This window comes from Sapajus apella, unplaced genomic scaffold, assembly GCF_009761245.1.
Source record: "Sapajus apella isolate SASKATOON/1434 unplaced genomic scaffold, GSC_monkey_1.0 scaffold62, whole genome shotgun sequence".
In the NCBI taxonomy this organism is placed as follows: domain Eukaryota; kingdom Metazoa; phylum Chordata; class Mammalia; order Primates; family Cebidae; genus Sapajus; species Sapajus apella.
Window position 1 is genome coordinate 19,268,433 of NW_022437002.1, and position 19,733 is coordinate 19,288,165.

The window sequence follows — 19,733 nt, forward strand, 5'->3', positions numbered from 1 at the left end:
GATAACCACTTCCAATGTGTCATATATTTTTCAAGTATTAATTTGTTGCATAAACAATGTTATAACAAGAAAAAAATTATAAATGGAAAAATTCATCCAAGATCCTATATTCTAACTGCTGTAGACTGCATATTTGTGTTCCCTCCAAAATTCATATGTTGAAATCCTAACCCCTAATACGATAGTAAGTAGGTGGAGCCTTTGGGAGGTGATTAGGTCGTGATGGCAGAGCCTTCATGAATGGGATTAGTGCCCTTATAAAAGAAACCTCCACGGCCAGGCGTAGTGGCTCATGCCTATAATCCCAGCACTGTGAGAGGCCAAGGAGGGTGAATCACAAGGCAAGGAGTTCAAGACCAGCCTGACCAATATGGTGAAACCCCATCTCTACTAGCAATACAAAACAATGAGCCAGGTGTGGTGGGGCATGCCTGTGATTCCAGCTACTCAGGAAGCTGAGGCAGGAGAATTGCTTGAACCTAGGAGGTGGAGGTCGCAGTGATCTGAGATTGTGCTACTGCACTCCAGTCTGAGTGCAGAGCAAGACTCTATCTCAAAAAAAACCCAGAAACATCCAGAGAGCTCCCTTCCTCCTTTTTGCCCTATGAAGTCACATGGAAAAGATGGCTATCTATGAACCAAGACAGCAGGCCCTCACCAGATACCAAATCTGCCAGCTCCTTGATCTCTAATTTCCTAGCTTCGAGAGCTGAGAAAAATTAATTTCAGTTGTTTATAAGCTACCTGTTTATGGTATTCTGTTATAGCAGCCCAAAGACATCAATTGCTTTTCCTTATTCCTTTTCAGTCCCTGTCCACATGACATGGTCTTTATGATTAAACCAAGTAAATATTCAGTGTTATAAACCCTGATGGTGCGTGTTAACAGACTGGCTGTGGGGATTAAAGAGCTATTGTTATCACCAGGAACAGGGAAGTTGGAATCAGTTATTTCTCCTCTTCCTGCTTCTTTTATTTATTATTGTACTAAGTTTCTCCAAACACCCAACTTTCCCTTTCTCAGTTTATACTTCTAAACTAAATTGTACTACTGATTCTTTTTGTACTATTGATTTTTAAAAACAACTACAGCTTTGCTTTTAAGAAACATTATTTTATTTATGTCTATTTTTTTAAGAGACAGAGTCTACTTTGGGAGGCCAAGGTGGGCAGATCATCTGACGTCAGGAGTTCGAGACCAGCCTGACTAATGTGGAGAAACCCCGTCTCTACTAAAAAATACAAAATTAGCCGGGCGTGGTGCCGCATGCCCGTAATTCCTGCCTGCTACTCAGGAGGCTGAGGCAGGAGAATCACCTGAAACCAGGAGGTGGAGGTTGCAGTGAGCCAAGATTGTGCTATTGCACTCCAGCCTGGGCAACAAGAGTGAAACTCCATCTCAAAAAAAAAAAAAAAAAGACAGGATCTCTCTCTGTCACCCAGGCTGGAGGGCAGTGGCAAGATCTCAGGTCACTGCAGCTTCAACCTCATGTGCTCAAGTGGTACTCCTGCCTTGGCCCCCTCCCTGCACCGAATAGCTGGGACTACAGGTGTGCACCACCACACTAGGCTAATTTTTACATATTTTGTAGAGACAGTGTTTCTCCATGTTGCCCAAGCTGGTCTCAAACTCCTGAGCTCAGGAGATCTTCCTGCCTTGGCCTCCCAAAGTGCTGGGATTATAGGCGTGAGCTGCCACACCTGGCCTTAAACATTTTTTTTTTCAGGCAGAGCCTTGCTCTGTCACCAGGCTGGAGTGCAGTGGCTCACACATCTCGGCTCACTGCAACCTCCACCTACCAGGTTAAAGTGATTCTCCTGCCTCAGCCTCCCAAGTATCTGGGACTACAGGTGTGAGCCACCATACCCAGCTAATTTCTGTATTTTTAGTAGAGACAAGGTTTCCCCCTATTGGCCAGGATGGTCTCGATCTCCTGACCTTGCGATCTACCTGCCTGGGGCTCCCAAAGTGCTGGGACTACAGGAATGAGCCACCGCACCCAGCCAAAAAACATATTTTTAAAGAAGATTGCTAATCTGTCAACTTACGCAAAATTCCTCTTAGACACTTAAAACTATTAGGGGAGGCAACAATAATTTTTGTCTCAAGTCATGTTGACTTTAGTTATTTTTAAAAGCTTGGATTATTTGGAATGAATACTGGAATGATCAAATATCACATACTGGTGAATTCTTTAAAAGTATTTACTAAACTGAGTTAATGTGCCATCATCCTGATTTTACAGACAAAGAAATTGCAGGTATAACCAACTTGACTAAACTTGCAAAGTCAGCAAAGATACTGTAAATTCAGCTAAAGGGCCTCAGTCTCCCTTCACTGGTCTGCCTGCAGTTCCACAGTCTGAAGCTAAGCTCAGCTGACAAAGTCACTCCCAGGAGAGTAGTCATATTGTTTCCTGCCAGATTTGTCACATCACATTTTTTTTTTTTTTTTTTTTTTTGAGAGAGAGAGTCTCACTATGTCGCCCAGGCTGGAGTGCAGTGGTGCCATCTTGTCTTCTGGGTTTAAGTGATTCTCCTTTCTCAGCTCCCTCAGTAGCTGGGGTTACAGTACTCGCCACCACACCCAGCAAATTTTTGTATTTTTAGTAGAGACAGGGTTTCACCATGTTGTCTGGGCTGGTCTCAAACTCCTGACCTCAGGTGATCCGCCCACCTTGGCCTCCCAAAGTCATGAGCCTCCATGCCCATCCCCCACGTCACATTTTTAAAGACTATGGGCTGGGCGCGGTGGCCCATGCTTGTAATCCTAGCACTTTAGGAGGCTGAAGTGGGCAGATTGCTTGAGCTCAGGAGTTTGAGACCAGCCTGGACAACATGATGAAACCCTGTCTCTACTAAAACACAAAAAAATTAGCCAGGTGTGGCAACTCGCACCTCTAGAGCCAGCTACTCAGAAGGCTGAGACAGGAGAATTGCTTGAACCCAGGAGGCAGAGGTAGCAGTGAGTTGAGATGGCGCCACTGCACTCCAGCCTGGGCAACAGAGAGAGACTGTCTCCAAAAAAAAAAAGAAAGAAAAAAATGACTATGTTTCCTTTAATTAATATTCAGAATCTTTAAGAAAAATCCTTCGATAAAGCCTCACAATAACCAAGCAAATCTGAGTAGCAGGGACCTTCATTTTAGAAACTCCATTAAGGGCTCTCTGCTCCTCCTGTTTGCCAGACAGCCACATCTAGTCTCCCATCGCCAGCCACATCCCTGAGACACCATGGGGAAGGTGAAGGTCGGAGTTAACGGATTTGGTCGTATTGGGCGCCTGGTCACCAGGGCTGCTTTTAACTCTGGTAAAGTGGATATTGTCGCCATCAATGATCCCTTCATCGACCTCAACTACATGGTCTACATGTTCCAGTATGATTCCACCCATGGCAAATTCCATGGCACTGTCAAGGCCGAGAATGGGAAGCTTGTTATCAATGGAAATCCCATCACCATCTTCCAGGAGCGAGATCCCTCCAAAATCAAGTGGGGCGATGCTGGCGCTGAGTACGTGGTGGAGTCCCCTGGCGTCTTCACCACCATGGAGAAGGCTGGGGCTCACTTGCAGGGGGGAGCCAAAAGGGTCATCATATCTGCCCCTTCTGCTGATGCCCCCATGTTCGTAATGGGCGTGAACCATGAGAAGTATGACAACAGCCTCAAGATCGTCAGCAATGCCTCCTGCACCACCAACTGCTTAGCGCCCCTGGCCAAGGTCATCCATGACAACTCTGGTATCGTGGAAGGACTCATGACCACTGTCCACGCCATCACTGCCACCCAGAAGACCGTGGATGGACCCTCCGGGAAACTGTGGCGTGATGGCCGTGGGGCTCTCCAGAACATCATCCCTGCCTCTACTGGAGCTGCCAAGGCCGTGGGCAAGGTCATCCCTGAGCTGAACGGGAAGCTCACTGGCATGGCCTTCCGTGTCCCCACTGCCAACGTGTCAGTGGTGGACCTGACCTGCCGTCTGGAAAAACCTGCCAAATATGATGACATCAAGAAGGTGGTGAAGCAGGCGTTGGAGGGCCCCCTCAAGGGCATCCTGGGATACACTGAGCACCAGGTGGTGTCCTCTGACTTCAACAGCAACACCCATTCTTCCACCTTTGATGCTGGGGCTGGCATTGCCCTCAATGACCACTTTGTCAAGCTCATTTCCTGGTATGACAATGAATTTGGCTACAGCAACAGGGTGGTGGACCTCTTGTCCCACATGGCCTCCAAGGAGTAAGACCCCTGGACCACCAGCCCCAGTGAGAGCACGAGAGGAAGAGAGGCCCTCACTGCTGGGGAGTCCCTGCCACAGAGTCCCCCACCACACTGAATTGCCCCTTCTCACAGTTTCCATGCAGACTCCTTGAAGAGGGAGGGGCCTAGGGAGCCCCACCTTGTCGTGTACCATCAATAAAGTCCTCTGTGCTCAGCCAAAAAAAAAAAAAAAAGAAAGAAACTCCATTAAGTATCAGGTTATGCAATGTACTAAGCAACACTCCAGGAAATAGATTACAATATAATAGAAGGCTATGAAGGCCTGAATACAAAGAATGCACCTGCTTGCTTAAGAGAGCAAATCATGTAACAATAACCGTGGTCATGCTCTTAGTTAATGCTGTACAAAAAACAATTGGACAGAGTCCCATCCTTTAAGGAGCTCTAAATCTGTGTAAGGATACCCAAAACAACATAGGCCTACCTACAACGGAAATAACAAGGGACAGGGAGGGTAGAAGCACAAAAAAGGTGTACCTAACCCAGTCTTCCCAGTCTTGGGATGTTTGTTTTTTTTTTTTGAGATGGAGTCTCTGTTGCCACGTCTGGAGGGCAGTGGCACCTTCTTAGCTCACTGAAAGCTCCACCTCCCAGGTTCAAGCAATTCTCCTGCCTCAGCCCCTCGAGTAGCTAGGATTACAGGCATGCGCCACCACGCCTGGCTAATTTGTGTTTTTAGTAGAGACGGGTGTTTTTCCATGTTGGTTAGTCTCAACTTCCTGACCTCAGGTGATCTGCCCACCTCGGCCTCCCGATGTACTTGATATATCCTAATGTACTCGATGATAAATAAACACCTAGGGGTAAGGGTGGGTTTTAAGGATAGCTTTTGCTATGCATCTTTCTGAGATCAGTCCTCTGGTCTATAATACAATATACTTTGAAGGGATTTTATGAGTATGGAACTTTTCATGGAGTCAATATTGTATAGAAATGCACATTTTAAAGTCATACATGCTGAATTTGAATTTGACTTTGCCATCTAATGCCTTGTGGTCTTGAGCAAAGTACTTCTTCTTTCTGGCTCTATTTCTCCATCTGTAAAATGATAGTACTAACTTCACAGCATTTTGAGAATTTCATAGGCAAGGCAAGGCAAGGCTGATATTTAGCTAATACCTAACTGGAAAGGCTGTACTGATTAACATATTGAAAAGCTGGTGATTAAAATATTAAAACAGGGTGGGCATGGTGGCTCATGCCTGTAATCCCAGCACTTTGCCGGCTGAGCTGAGTGGATCACTTGAGCCCAGGACTTTGAGACCAGCCTGGACAACATGGCAAAACTCTGTCCCTACAAAGAATACAAAAGTTACCCAGGCATGGTGGTGCATACCTGTAGTCCCAGCTACTCAGGAGGTCAAGGCTACAGTGAGCTGTGATGCACCACTACACTCTAGCCTGGGCAACAGAGTGAGACTCTGTCTTAGAAATAAATAAAAAAGAAATTAAAACATTTGCATGTGAGTTGGCATATAGGTACTTCCCTAAGTACTTCCAGTGTTCACCAACTCTCTCCTGGGACACACTGGACCTCCCCACAATCTAGCAAGGCTCATGCCTGTAATCCCAGCACTTTGGGACGCCAAGGTGGGTAGATCACCTGAGGTCAGGAGTTCAAGACTAGCCTGACCAACATGGCAAAACCTTGTCTCTACTAAAAGTACAAACTTAGCTGGGCATGGTGGCACATGCCTGTGATCTCAGCTACTTGGGAGGCTGAGGCAGGAGAATCACTTGAACTCAGAAGGCAGAGGTTGCAGTGAGCCAGATGGCGCCACTGCACTCTAGCCTGGGCAACAAGAGTGAAACTATGTCTCAAAAAAAAAAAAAAAAAAAAAAAAAAAAAAAAAGATGGCACAGAAAATCTTTTCTTTTTTTTCTTTTTTTTTTTTTTTTGCTCACTGTAACCTCTGCCTCCAAGTTTCAAGCAATTCTCCTGCCTCAGCCTCCCAAGTAACTGGGACTACAGGTGTGTGCCACCATGCTCGGATTATTTTTTGTATTTTTAATAGAGACGGGGTTTCACCATTTTAGCCAGGATGGTCTTGATATCCTGACCTCATGATCCACCTGCCTCGGCCTCCCAAAATGCTGGGATTACAGGCGTGAGCCACCACACCTGACCCAGAAATCTTTACAGGTATTCTGATTGACTTCATATTTTAAAAGTTGGAATATTATCCAAAAAATGAGTAATATAAGTGCCTGGCACATTGTAGACTTTTTTTTTTTTTTTTTTTTTTTGAGAAGGAATCTTGCTTGCTCTGTCGCCCAGGCTGGAGTGGTGCAGTGGTGCGATCTTGGCTCACTACAACCTCTGTCTCTCGGGTTCAAGCGATTCTTCTGCCACAGCTCCCTGAGAAGCTAGGATTACAGGCACTCGACACCACGCCTGGCTAATTAGATATGGGGTTTCATCAAGTTGGCCAGGCTGGTCTCAAACTCCTGGGTTCAGGTGATCCACCCACCTTGGCCTCCCAAAGTGCTGGGATTATGGGCGTGAGTCACCGTGCCTGTCCCATAGTAGATATTTAATAGATATTAATCAAATTTATTTAGCCTATAGATTCAATCTATGGATATATTTAGGAAATGCCCCTCTACTGGGTGACATCCACTTATTCTTTTTTTTTTTTTTTGAGACGGAGTCTCACTCTGCTGCCAAGGCCAGAATGCAGTGGTGAGACTAGCCTAGCCAACATGGTGAAACCCCATCTCTACCAAAAATACAAAAATCAGCTGGGCATGCTGGCTGGTGAGTGCCTGTAATCCCAGCTACTTGGGAGACTGACGCAGGAGAATCACCTGAAACCGGAAGACAGCGGTTGCTGTGAGCCAAGATCGCACCATTGCACTCCAGCCTGGGTAAAAGAGCGAAACCTCAGTCTCAAAAAAAAAAAAAAAAAAAAAACAAAACCCAAAAAAAGCGCAGTTTCTACTTCCTATTTCCTGGAATGTTTACTCTTGGAGAGTAATATTCAACCATCATGCTGTAAGAAGAAACCTAAGCAACTCATGGTAAACCCCATGGTTTTTAGGAAAAGAGGATTTCCACAATGTTAGGGGAAGCCAAGAAAAATTTAAATACAGTGTATTTTCCAGCTTCCCATCTCCATACTAAAATTAAGTACTGACACTCGTACGAGGAAGAAAATGATCCTCTGTCAGCCATGTGAATGAGCCTTGTTGGATATGGAATCTCCAGCCCTCAGTTGAGCTGTTGCAGCTGATGCCATGTGGAATAAGATGAGCTGTCCCTACCGAGCCCAGCCCAATTTTAGATCATAAGCAAAATAAATGTTTCTTGTTTTGGCAGGGTGAGGTGGCTCATGTCTGTAATCACAGCACTTTGGGAGGCCAAGGAGACCATATCACTTGAGGTTAGGAGTTCAAGACCAGCCTGGCCAACATGGTGAAACCCATCTCTACTAAAAATACAAAAATTAGCCGGGCGTGGTGGCAGGTGCCTGCAATCTCAGCTACTCCGGAGGCTGAGGCAGAAGAATCGCTTGAACCTGGGAGGCAGAGATTGCAGTGAGCCAAAATTGCACCGCTGCACTTCAGCCTGGGTGACAAAGCGACACTGTGTCTCAAAAAAAAAAAAAAAAAAAAATTAGCTGGGCATGGTGGTGTGCACCTGTAATCCCAATTACTCAGGAGGCTGAGGCAGAATTGCTTGAGCCTGGGAAGCGGAGCAAGTGAGCTGAGATCATGCCTCTGCCCTCCAACCTGGGCAACAGAGCAAGATTTTGTCCTCCCCCCAAAAAAAGTGTTTCTTGTTTTAAGTCATTGTTTTGGGAGTGGCTGTTTTGTATCAACAGATAACTGGAACAGACTCAAAGGGCCAATTAGTCATAAAGTGTTTTTTTGTCTCATCTTGTCATTCCTGGTAATGACTCCCTGAAAAACCCTTGGCAAAGATGGGTGTCTGGGTTTCAGTTTTTAGAAATCTTTCCACACTAATATTTTCCTTAGTTGCCTAGCGTAACTGGTAGAAGGAGATGGGCAAGGAACAGGACATTAAGTACTCAACCAACTGTGGTCATAATTATCCAGAAAGATTTTTTTTCTCTGTGAAAAAAATCGCCACATATTGCTGTAAGTAGGTATACAAGGAAGTTTCAGTCCCAAACCCCTGTGTGGAATCCTTAGTTCTGGTGTTCTGTCATGGAAGCAACAAAGACTGTCTTTTTGTCTCTGGCTCAAGACCTTCACTAAAAGCATGCCAATAGCTTTCTAGGCTTTTTCCTCACAGACACCATATCCTCAAGATCTTTTAATTCTAATTGTTTGAACAAAGGAAAAGAAGGCACAGTTGCTTTCATATGACCTTTTTTATACTCCTGCTACCCATTGTCCTTGTTCTTGGCTGCCTATGTCCTAGTTCCTCCTCCCCAGAAGCTGGAGGGTTTGGAGCCTTCTTTTCTCTTCTTTTTTTTCTGAGATGGAGTTTGTCACCAGGCTGCAGTGCAGTGGCGTGATCTCGGCTCTCTGCAGCCTCTGCCTCCAGATTCAAGCAATTCTCCTGCTTCAGCCTCCCAAGTAGCTGGGATTACAGGTGCACACCACCATGCCCAGCTAATTTTTGTATTTTTAGTAGAGACAGGGTTTCACCATGTTGGCCAGGATGGTCTCAATCTCTTGACCTCTTGAGCCGCCCACCTCGACCTCCCAAAGTGCTGGGATTACAAGTGTGAGCCACTGCGCCTGGCCTGGAGCTTTCTTTTGAGCTTGGACTGAACTTTAAAACCAGGTATTCTGCTATGTCAGGGGTAGTCAGCAATCTGTAGCCAGTGAGTGCTTGTGTTTTGTGTTTTGAGACAGAGTCTCACTCTGTTGCCCAGGCTGGAGTGCAATGGCATGATCTTGGCTCACTGCAACTGCCACCTCCTGGGTTCAAGCGATTCTTCTGCCTCAGCCTCCCGAGTAGCTGGGATTATAGGTGCATACCACCACGCCCAGGTAATTTTGTATTTTTAGTAGAGACAAGGTTTCACTATGCTGGCCAGGCTGGTCTCAAACCCCCGACCTCAGGTGATCCACCTTGGCCTCCCAAAATGCTGGGATTATAGATGTGAGCCATATTTTTTTATGTGAAAATTCACATATCTAAATGTGGGTCCCTGTTTTTGAATAGCCTTCAAGCTAAAAATAATTTTCACATTTTAAAATGTGTTTTAAAAATAAAAGAAATAAGATTTTAGGACACATGCAAATTACACAAATTCAAATTTCAGTATTCATAGAAAAATGTTTTTTATTTTTGTTTTGAGACAGGGTCTCACTCTGTTGCCCAGGCTAGAGTGCAGTAGCATAGTCTTGGCTCACTAGATTTTGCACCTCCTGGGCTCAAGGGATCCTCCCACCCCGGCCTCCACCTCCTGGGCTAAAGGAATCCTCTCACCTCAACCTCCCATCTCAGCCTTCTGAGCAGCTGGGATTACAGGCACACACCACTACGCCTAGATAATTTTGTATTTTTTGTAGAGATAGGGTTTCACCATTTTGCCCAGGCTGGTCTCAAACTCCTGAGCTCAAGTGATCCACTTGCCTTCATCTCCTGAAGTGTTGGGATTATAGGCATGAGCCACCGCACCTGCCCAAAAAAGTTTGATTAGAACATAACTATGCTTATTTTTGAATTGTCTGAGGCTACCTTTGCCCCAAAATGGCAAACTTGAATAGTTGCCACAGAGGTGGTATGAACCTCCAAACCTAAAACATGTATTATAGTTCTCTTTACAGAAAAAGTTGGCAAATCCCTAGGCAAGGCACCAGAGACATGTCCTCAAGAGGTTCCATAGTGGCAACTGGATAATTGTCTCTTCTTTTTTTAGCGATAGGGTCTTGCTCTGTCACCATGGCTAGAATGCAGTGGCACAATCAACTTAAGCGATCTTCCCACCTCAACCTCCTGAGTAGCTAGGACTACAGGCCTATGTGACCATGTCCAGATAATTTTTAAATTTTCTGTAGAGATGGGGTCTCACTCTGTTGCCCAGGCTGGTCTTAAACTCTTGGTCTCAAGTGATCCTCCCACCTCAGCCTCCCAAAATACTGTAATTATAGGCACGAGACACCATGCCTGGCTGAACTCTTCTTTTTTTTTTTTGAGATGAAGTCTCACTGTGTCACCCAGGCTGGAGGGCAGTGGCATGATTTTGGCTCACTGCAACCTCCACCTCCCAGGTTCAAGTGAGCCTTCTGCCTCAGTTTCCTGAGTAGCTAGGACTACAGGAGCGCACTATCACACCTGGCTAATTTTTTGTATTTTTTAGTAGAGATAGGGTTTCACCATATTGGCTAGGCTGGTGTTGAACTCCTGACCTCGTCATCTGCCTGTCTTGGCCTCCCAAAGTGCTGCGATTACAGGTGTGAGCCACCGTGCCTGGCTGGAACTCTTCCTTTAAAAACATAAACATGGTAGGCCCCTTAGATGTCATCTAAACCCAGGCTTTCATTTTAACCTTCTCATTTTCTAGTTTAAAGTCGAAAAAAACTGAAGTTCAGAGATTCACAGGAGTTTCCTAAGGTCAGAGTGACTTATTGGTAGCACAGAGACTTAAACATAGATTTCCTTATTTGGTCAGATCCCCTCTGAGTCCTAATATCTGTACTAAAGTGGGGCTGTATCTTGTGTAAGGTACTGATTTTTTTCTGCATCCCTGTTTCTCTACTGGTAACATGTAGAGTTTGGACTAAGAACTCTTCAGTCCCTTGCAACTCTAATGATGTGCTCTGCTTTTCTTTTCTTTTTTTTTTTTTTTTTTGAGATGGAGTTTTGCTCTTGTTGCCCAGGTTATAGTGCAGTGGTGCGATCTCAGATCACTGCAACCGCCACTTCCCAGGTTCAAGCAATTCTTGTGGCTCAGGCTCCTGCGTAGCTGGGATTACAAGTACCTGCCACCATGCCCAGATAATTTTTGTATTTTTCAGAGACAGAGTTTCACCGTGTTGGCCAGGCTGGTCTTGAACTCCTGACCTCAGGTGATCCACCCACCTCAGCCTCCCAAAGTGCTGGGATTACAGGTGTGAGCCACCATGCCTGGCCTAATGTGCTCTGCTTTTTAAACAAGATGGAACTTAGCTCCATAGCAATAGGAGTAGCAACAACATCATGAGACACAGACCCAGAGGCTCTGAATTCCAGTTCAGAGGTTGTATGAATTTGGACAACTTTTGGCTTCAGGTTTCATCTGCAAAACCAGTTTATGTAACAATGTCATCAATGCCACTAAGTTAATGAGATAGTAGCTTTGATAGGGCTACTAAACAATAAATAAAAAGCTGGAATATATTGAAGGAATATTAATCCATTTATGCCAGAGGTTGCAATTTTTTGTGTGTGAAAAATCAGACCTCGGAGATGACCTTGAGCAGTGGGATATAAATTACTCCCACAAGCTTAGTGTTCCAATAATGGAATACCAGACATAAATGTATAAATAAGTTATTAATTAATAAGATTTTTCCAGCCAGGCGTGGTGGCTGACACCTATAATCCCAGCACTTTGGGAGGCTGAGGCAGGCACATCACTTGAGGTCAGGAGTTTGAAACCAGCCTGGCCAACATGGTGAAACACCATCTCTACTAAAAATATAAAAATTAGCCAGGCATGGTGGCAGGTGCCTGTAATCCCAGCTACTTGGGAAGCTGAGGCAGGAGAATTGCTTGAACTCAGGAGGAGGAGGTTGCAGTGAGCCAAGATTGCACCACTGCACTCCAACTTGGGCAACAGAGTGACACTCTGTCTCAAAAAAAAAAATTTTTTTTTCCAGCTGTGATAATCTGAGATATTCCATTCTCCTTTCTATGGTGGGAAGGAAAAGGTAGAAGTTGTGGAGAGGAAAGAGGCAGAAATTAAAGGGAGAACAGAAAAGAAGGGCAAACAAAGCCAAGTAGGTGAGGAAAAGGACAGAAAAAGAGACAGGGAGAAGGGAGGGGCTTACAAATGGGAAAAGAAGGGCAGGAAGGATGGAAATAAGTAAAAACAACAACAAAAAGAAAGCAAGGAGAGAGAGTGGAGATGGGGAAGAGCCAGAAAATGCTGAGTGAGGGAAGAAAGGAGCACTAAAAGAAAAAGGAGAATGGGGATGGTCAGACAGAGGGCTATCCCACCATCTTCCTCTCCTGTTTGTTTGCATTTACCAACCTGATCACTCTGCCCTGAACAGCTTAGTTCCTTTCCCATAGTTTCTCTTCACTCCAGTACTATCTGACTTAAACTTGTACCTGTATGACAAAGCTAATACCTTGGACTCTTAGTTCTAAAAACAGGGCATGCATTCTGCCTCAGCCTTCCATTCCCGTGGTCTCACCCTGGACGTTGGCATCATCAGAAACTCACAAGCTCGGACATTTCAATTCCAAATATCCCACTCAGACCACTGGCATCTATACTGCCAGCGCACTTGCTCATATACCCCACTGAAACCTTTGTTGCGTCAATGCTCTAAGACCTTAGTCCCTTTCCGCACCACCCTCCAACCCCCTCACTACTAGGCTTCACATACCATTATTTGCTTTTCTGTATGGTTTTGATTCTAAAGACATCATCATAAACTTCTCTTGTAAACACTCTCATCACTTGGACCCCTCTCTCTTTGTTGTACTTGCCAGGTAAAACCCCAACCCTCAATAAATGCAACAAGCTGCCTTCTCTGCCTGCGCCTCAACGGCCAGACATCTTCAATTATTTTAAATCGATTACCTCAAATATCAAACGAGCTCTTAACGTTGGCCAGAAGGCCTTTTAAAGGCCTGTATGTACACCATGGCTCAGTTCTTGAACTCCTTTTCTTCTCCCTTAAGATTTTTCCTTAATAAAGGGGTCAGGCGAACAGTTAAAAGGCTTCCCATTGCAGTTAGAATACAGCCCAGATTCCTCTCCATAAGCAAAAATCTTGATCTGCCACCAACTTCACTTTCTCACTTTTCACTTTCCATTCTCCCCTCATTTAACTCAGCCCTGGTCTCACTGTCATTGGCCTTCCCTTTTTTTTTTTTTGAGGCAGTTTCATTGTCACCCAGGCTGGAGTGCAGTGGTGTGATCACGGCTCCTGGGCACAAGTGAACCTCCGTCTCGGCCTCACCAGTAGCTGGGATCACAGGCACGCGCCACCGCCCCAGCCTTTTAAATTTTTGGTCGAGACAGGAGTCTCGCCATGTTGCCTAGGCTGGTCTCGAACTCCTAGGCTCAAGCGATCCTCCTGCTTCGGCCTCCCAAAGTGCTGGAATTACAGGCGTGAACCACCGCTCCCAGCCAGGTCTCCCTTCAGCTGCTCTAACATGCCAAGCCATCTTAGATCTTTTGCATATGCTTTTCTCTGTGAGGCACTCTATCCAGGTGTTTGCCTGGTTTCGCTCTTTCCTATGTCTTGGCTTGAATGTCACCTCTTCTGAGGCCTTCTCTGGCCACCCTGGCCATCTTATGTGCTACTTGTTATTTCTTCAAAATTGTACCGCCATTTGTATGTACTGGTGTTTACTTATTCATACTGGCTACCTCCCCACTTAAATGGAAACTCCTTGCGAGCAGATACAATGGGTTTTCCTTTCCCGCGGATCAGGTCTCGGCCTCTAGCTCAACACCCGACACCTGTGGGCGCAGGATAAAGTATCTGCGGTCAGAAAGTACTAATGAACAACCCAAGGGGTGGAGGAAAGCTGGCGCGGACCGCACGAAGGTCGCCTAGGCGCAGCACCGGTGCGAGCCGCGGGAAGCTCCTCCCCTTCCGACAGCGCCGCGGACGCCTGGGCTGGCACGGCGGCGGGGCCGCGGCAGGCGCTGGCTCAGCCCGCCCCTTTCTCCCGCCGCCTCCCTGCCCCGCCCCGCGCCGCGCCGGCCGCTGTCAGCTCCCTCAGCGTCCGGCCGAGGCGCGGTGTATGCTGAGCCGCTGCCGCAGCCGGCTGCTCCACGTCCTGGGCCTTAGCTTCTTGCTGCAGAACCGCCACCCGATTCTCCTCTGCCCTCCCCGTCTCATGAAGCCGCTGGTCGTGTTCGTCCTTGGCGGCCCCGGCGCCGGCAAGGGGACACAGTGTGCCCGCATCGTCGAGGTGAGGCCCCGGCAACCGAAGGGCTCCTGGGGGCTTGACGGAACGCGGGCTGGCCTGTGCCGCCGCACCCGGTCCGCGCCTCCTGGAGTCGCGGAGCCGTAGACTACGAGTCCCAGCGGCCACCGCGCCGCTCGCGTGGCAGTGGCCGAGTGCCGCTGGCGCGCGGCGTGCCGGGACTCGTAGTCCGCGCCCGCCCGCCTTGGGGGGCACCGCTTGGGGTCGCTTTGTTCCCGCTCCCCTTCTTTTCCTACATTTTGGGGACGGATTCGTCTCTAGAGTGGGCTGGGAGAGGGGTCCCGGAGGGCCCAACCTTTGGGGGTCCCCCAGCGCGCAAAGGTCAGCGTGTCGCTGATCGTGTGGTGGGTGAGGGCAGTGGGGCATGGATTTGGGTGAGAGGCCGTGTTTGCCCGCAGTTGCCTGAAGGGGAGACGTATTTTTCTTCTCCGCGCCTTCCCTCTGGTTCTCTAAACACCGAACTGTCACCCGTTGGGGCCAGGTGTTATTTTAGGTGTGCTGTGGGCTGCGGCTAGCGCTCTCGGGTCCTGTCCCCGAAAGCTTTAAGGCGGGGTCCGCCCAGAGGCTCTGCCCGGGGCGGGGATGGGGAAAATCCGGAGCGGTGTTCTGAGATCAAGCTTTTAACCTTTGGCCCTGCTGCCAACTCACGCTCGGCCCTCGGTCACTTCCTCTATCCCAGCCTCAGTTGCTCCTTCTAATACAGTAAAAAGGGTCTCTGAATGAACCCAGATTTTCTCAGAATATAAAACACCTCCCAATTGTAAAATCTCGTTACTTTTATTTCTTTTGCTTTAAGATGTGTTAGATTACCAGTTCAATTCTTTTAACAATTTTTGGGCTAGGTGTATGGTTGCTTAGTTGCATTGACACTGAAGAAAAAGGCTTCATGGATAATCTGGGGAATGCTTGGGAAAGAAGGAAAACAAGATATCTAGATACAGAAGAGGCAACCATTGGTGGCCTCTAGTGAAATCGCTCTGAAACTCCTTAACCAACCAAAGTTTTTTTGACCTAGAACTTCTAATTTCCTCCTCTTCCAGGATATGGCCTATATTAGCTTTGGGCTTTTGCTTCTCTCCTTATATGTTCAGAGTAATCAACTCCTGTCCTGTATTTTATTCCCTAAATAGCATCCCGAGAAAGTTAGATGTGTTCAAGTCATTATGTGTTGTACAGATGTATATATAAATATTGATCATTTTTAGGTGTCAAAGTGGAAGTAGTCCAACTAAAAAAAAAGTAATATTTACATCCTCAAGATTTGTTGGTTCTCTACTTTCTTTTTTTTGAGATGGAATCTCGCTGTATCGCCAGGCTGGAGTGCAGTCGCGGGATCTCGGCTCACTGCAACCTCTGAGTCCCCGGTTCAAGCGACTCTCTTGGCTCAGCCTCCTTTCTCTTTACTTTTTAAAAGACAAGCGGCAAGTCTGGGCGGGGTGGTTCATGCCTGTAAACCCAGCACTTTGGGAGGTCAGGAGTTGGAGACCAGTCTGGCCACCATGGAGAAACCCTGTCTCTATTCAGAATACAAATATTAGCCGGGCGTTGTGGCTTATGCCTGGGAGGCTGAGGTGGGTGGATCACCTGACGTCAAGAGTTCCAGACCAGCCTGGCCAACATGGCGAAACCCTGTCTCTACTAAAAATATAAAAAATCAGCCGGGCCTGGTGACGGGTGCCTGTAATCCCAGCTACTCGGGAGGCTGAGGCAGGAGAATTGCTTGAACCCGGGAGGCAGAGGTTGCCGTGAGCTGAGATTGGGCCATTGCACTCCAGGCTGGGTGACAGAGCGAGATTCCTTCTCAGGAAATAAATAAATAAATAAATAAAAGACAAGTGACAAGTCGGAATGATTTCAAATTTTCGTTTAATATATGAGATTTCTCTTACGTTTAAATAGCGTGATAGGAGAAGTAGCAAAGACTTTAGAGTCAAAGAGATATGGGTTCAAACCCTGACTCTGCCATTTACTGTTTCTGTAGGCCCAGAAAAGTTGTTACTTTTAGTTTGAGTTCCTCTGTGAAAAGGGAAAAAATAGAAATGCCTATCTTGTATGGTATTTGTGAATATTAAATGAAGTAAAATGTCTGGCACACAGAGACTGATGCAAATAATTTTTTTCTCCACTTTAAACTTTCTGATCTTATTATATTGGTTATTTTTATTGATTTTTGGGTTTTGATTTGTTATTTTATTGATTTTTATTGGGTTTTGTTGTTGTCGTTGTTTGTTTTGAGACCAAGTCTGTCTCTGCCACCCAGGCTGGAGTACAGTGGTGCCAACTCAGCCCACTCCAACCTGTGCCTTCTGGGATCAAGCCATTCTCCCACCTCAGTCTACTGAGTAGCTGGGATGACAGGTGCTACCTTTTTTTTTTTAGGTTTTTGTAGAGATGAGGTCTCACTATATTGTTCAGGCTAGTCTTGAACTCCTAGACTCAAGGGATCCTACTGCCTTGGCTTCTCAAAGTGTTGGCCTTATAGACATGAGCAGCTATGCCTGGTCTGGTTATTTTTATTGCAAAGTAAGATTTTTCTTTTAAATTACTTTATGACTGTTACATTTGAATGCATTTAAATACAGTATGCTGTTTCTGAATCACAATATGCTTTTAAAATGTCTATACCTAAATTAATAACATCCATACTACTACACTGGGTAAAAAATAATCTACACATTCTGCAATTATTCTTTATTCTGTGCAGTAATGGCAAATAATTTTTTTTTGGAGTTGGAGTCTAGCTCTGTCACTGAGGCTAGAGTGCAGTCGTTAGATCTCAGCTCACTGCAACCTCCACCTCCTCAGCCTCCTGAGTAACTAATACTGTAGGCACATGCCATCATACTTGACTAATTTTTGTGTTTTTAGTAGAGACGAGGTTTCACCATATTGGCCAGGCTGGTCTCAAACTCTTGACCTCATGATCCACCCACCTTGACCTCCCAAAGTGCTGGGATTACAGGTGTGAGCCACTGCACCCGGCTGGCCTCCCTCCCTTCTTTTTCTTTGTTTCTTTCTTTTCTTCTTTCCTTTCCTTCTTTCCCTCCCTCTCTCCTTCCCTCCCTCTCCCCTTCCTTTCTTCCCTCCCTCCCTCCCTTCTTTTCTTCCTTCCTTTGAAATACCCAGACTTGAAGGAGAACTTGTTTTATTTTCTAATTGTTTGTAAATCTATTTTTTTCTTTTTATCATTTAACCAGTTACAAGTCAAGTTTAATGTTTGTGAATCTATGTCCTCTGCTACTGAATTTGTTTCTGAAAATGAGCCATTTTCTAAATCTGTGTGACACCCAGTTTCCAGAGTGGAGTTAGTATGGAATAATTTATTTCTAAAAAATCATGATGAGAATACTGTGTCATTTTTGAATTTTAAAAATGAAGCTTTATTTATATTTGTTGTTTTGGCCCAAATGAAATTATGGCATTGTAACCTAAATTTATATTTGAAAATAACCACAATTTTGCATGCGTTAGTTGGAATAAATATTTAAACCTCTCTTTTAAAGATTGTGAACACTTTGCTTACATAAACAAACTAAAAGCTTATAACCATACCAAATTGCTTTCTATAACATCCAGAAAACTTTTTTTTTTTTTTGAGAGAGGGTTTTGCTCTGTTGCCCAGGCTGTAGTATGGTGGCCTGATCTACCTCCTGGTGTCCAGAGATTCTCCTGCCTCAGGCTCCAGATGCTTGCCACCACGCCTGGCTAATTTTTGTATTTTTAGTAGAGATGGTGTTTCACCATGTTGGCCAGCCTGGTCTTGATCTTATAACCTCAGGTGATCCACCTGCCTAAGCTTCCCAAAGTGCTGAGATTACAGGCATGAGCCCTTGCACCCAGCCTCACCCAGAAAGCATTTTATCGTCTGTGTTAACTTCCTCTAGGGCCTGTGAGGATAACTCATATTTTGACTGGTCATCCTACTTACTGCACTTAGAAAAAGTTTTGGATGATAATTGACTTTAAGCATATACAAATCAGAAATTTTATTTCATTTATCTTTATGTCCCCAGTGTTGAACATTGTGCCTGGCACATAGTAAGAGCTTAGTAAGCACTTATTTATTGAATTATAAGTTGAATAAGTTGAATTCATATGTAGAGTGTATTATTTGTCTTGAAGATATACAATTTTTTAAAATTCAGTCCCCAGAGGGCGCTCCAGTAGCAGTTGGCTCACCCATTTTCAGGACCAGAAGTGTTTGAATGTCTTCCTTGAATTTCTTTTTCTTTCTTCCTTTCCTTTCTTAGCTTTTTTTTTTTGGGGGGGGGGGGGTGGGGGGGTGGAGGATTACTCTGTTGCCCAGGCTGGAGTGCAGTGGTGCAATCTTGGCTCACTGCAACCTCCGCCTCCTGGGTTCAAGCACTTCTCATGCCTCAGCCTCCTGAGTAGCTTGAATTACAGGTACCTGCCACTATGCCCGGCTAATTTTTGTATTTTTAGTAGATACTGGGTTTCACAATAATGGCCAGCCTGGTCTCAAACTCCTGACCTCAGGTCATCTGCCCGCTGAGGCAGGAGAATCGCTTGAACCCTGGAGGCAGAGGTTGTGGTGAGCCAGGATTGAGCCATTGCACTCCATCCTGTGTAACAAGAGCGAAACTCTGTATCAATTAAAAAACAAACAAACAAATAAATAAATAATAGGCCTCTTTCCTTTTGGTGGAATAGGTAGAATAATAGTTGTATTTCTTTTTTAAGAAAGTTTACGTTATCTGTAGAAGAAGTGGTCCATAGGATACTTGACTCTTCTGAAGTACCACCGTTTCATTAAGGGTGCTTGTATCATGGGATTTTTATGTTAAGAACTTGGAGGAGGGGAGAAGATTTTCAGATTTACTGCTCTTAATTTTGAAAATTTTCATTTTTTGCCTTTCCATTTTAAGTTATAAAGTAATACATGCCCACTGGGAAAAGTCAAATCTTTTCTAGTCCTGAGATCACCAGTAGTAGCTGCTTGTTATGAACTGCTTCCCCATCTCTTTCTCAATGTTCTTGTGAACCAAAATGCAAATACTTATTTTTTTACCTTCAAGTGAGATTATTGTATTTTTTGCTGACTGTATTATGGAAATATCCTTCCAGGTGTTTACCTATAGATTTAATTCATTTGTTGTTGTTTTTTTGAGACGGAGACTCAGTCTGTCACCCAAGCTAGAGAGCATTGGCACAATCTTGGCTCACTGCAATCTCTGCCTTCCAGGTTCAAGAGATTCTCTCCTGCCTCAGCCTCCTGAGTAGATGGGATTACAGGCGTGTGCTATCATGCCTGGCAATTTTTTTTTGTTTTTAGTAGAGACGGTGATTCATCAGGTCTGTCTGTCTGTCTGTCTGTCTTTCTTTCTTTCTTTTCTTTTCTTTTCTTTTTTCTTTTCTTT

The 19,733-nt window shown here is 45.4% G+C and overlaps 1 protein-coding gene and 1 pseudogene across 3 annotated transcripts in view; both read left to right on the forward strand.

The window, feature by feature from the left end:
- Positions 1 to 3,165: 3,165 nt before the first annotated feature.
- Positions 3,166 to 4,415, forward strand: LOC116529537 (annotated as a pseudogene). The gene has a single exon (XR_004259532.1). The product of XR_004259532.1 is annotated as a glyceraldehyde-3-phosphate dehydrogenase pseudogene (transcript).
- Positions 4,416 to 14,018: 9,603 nt separating this feature from the next.
- Positions 14,019 to 19,733, forward strand: part of CMPK1 (cytidine/uridine monophosphate kinase 1) — a 40,000-nt gene continuing 34,285 nt past the window's right edge. For both annotated transcript variants that reach the window (XM_032247513.1, XM_032247515.1), the window contains exon 1: positions 14,019 to 14,340. In XM_032247513.1, the coding sequence (XP_032103404.1) occupies positions 14,170 to 14,340 (171 nt within the window). In that variant the 5' untranslated portion in view covers positions 14,019 to 14,169. The remainder of the gene's footprint in view (positions 14,341 to 19,733) is intronic.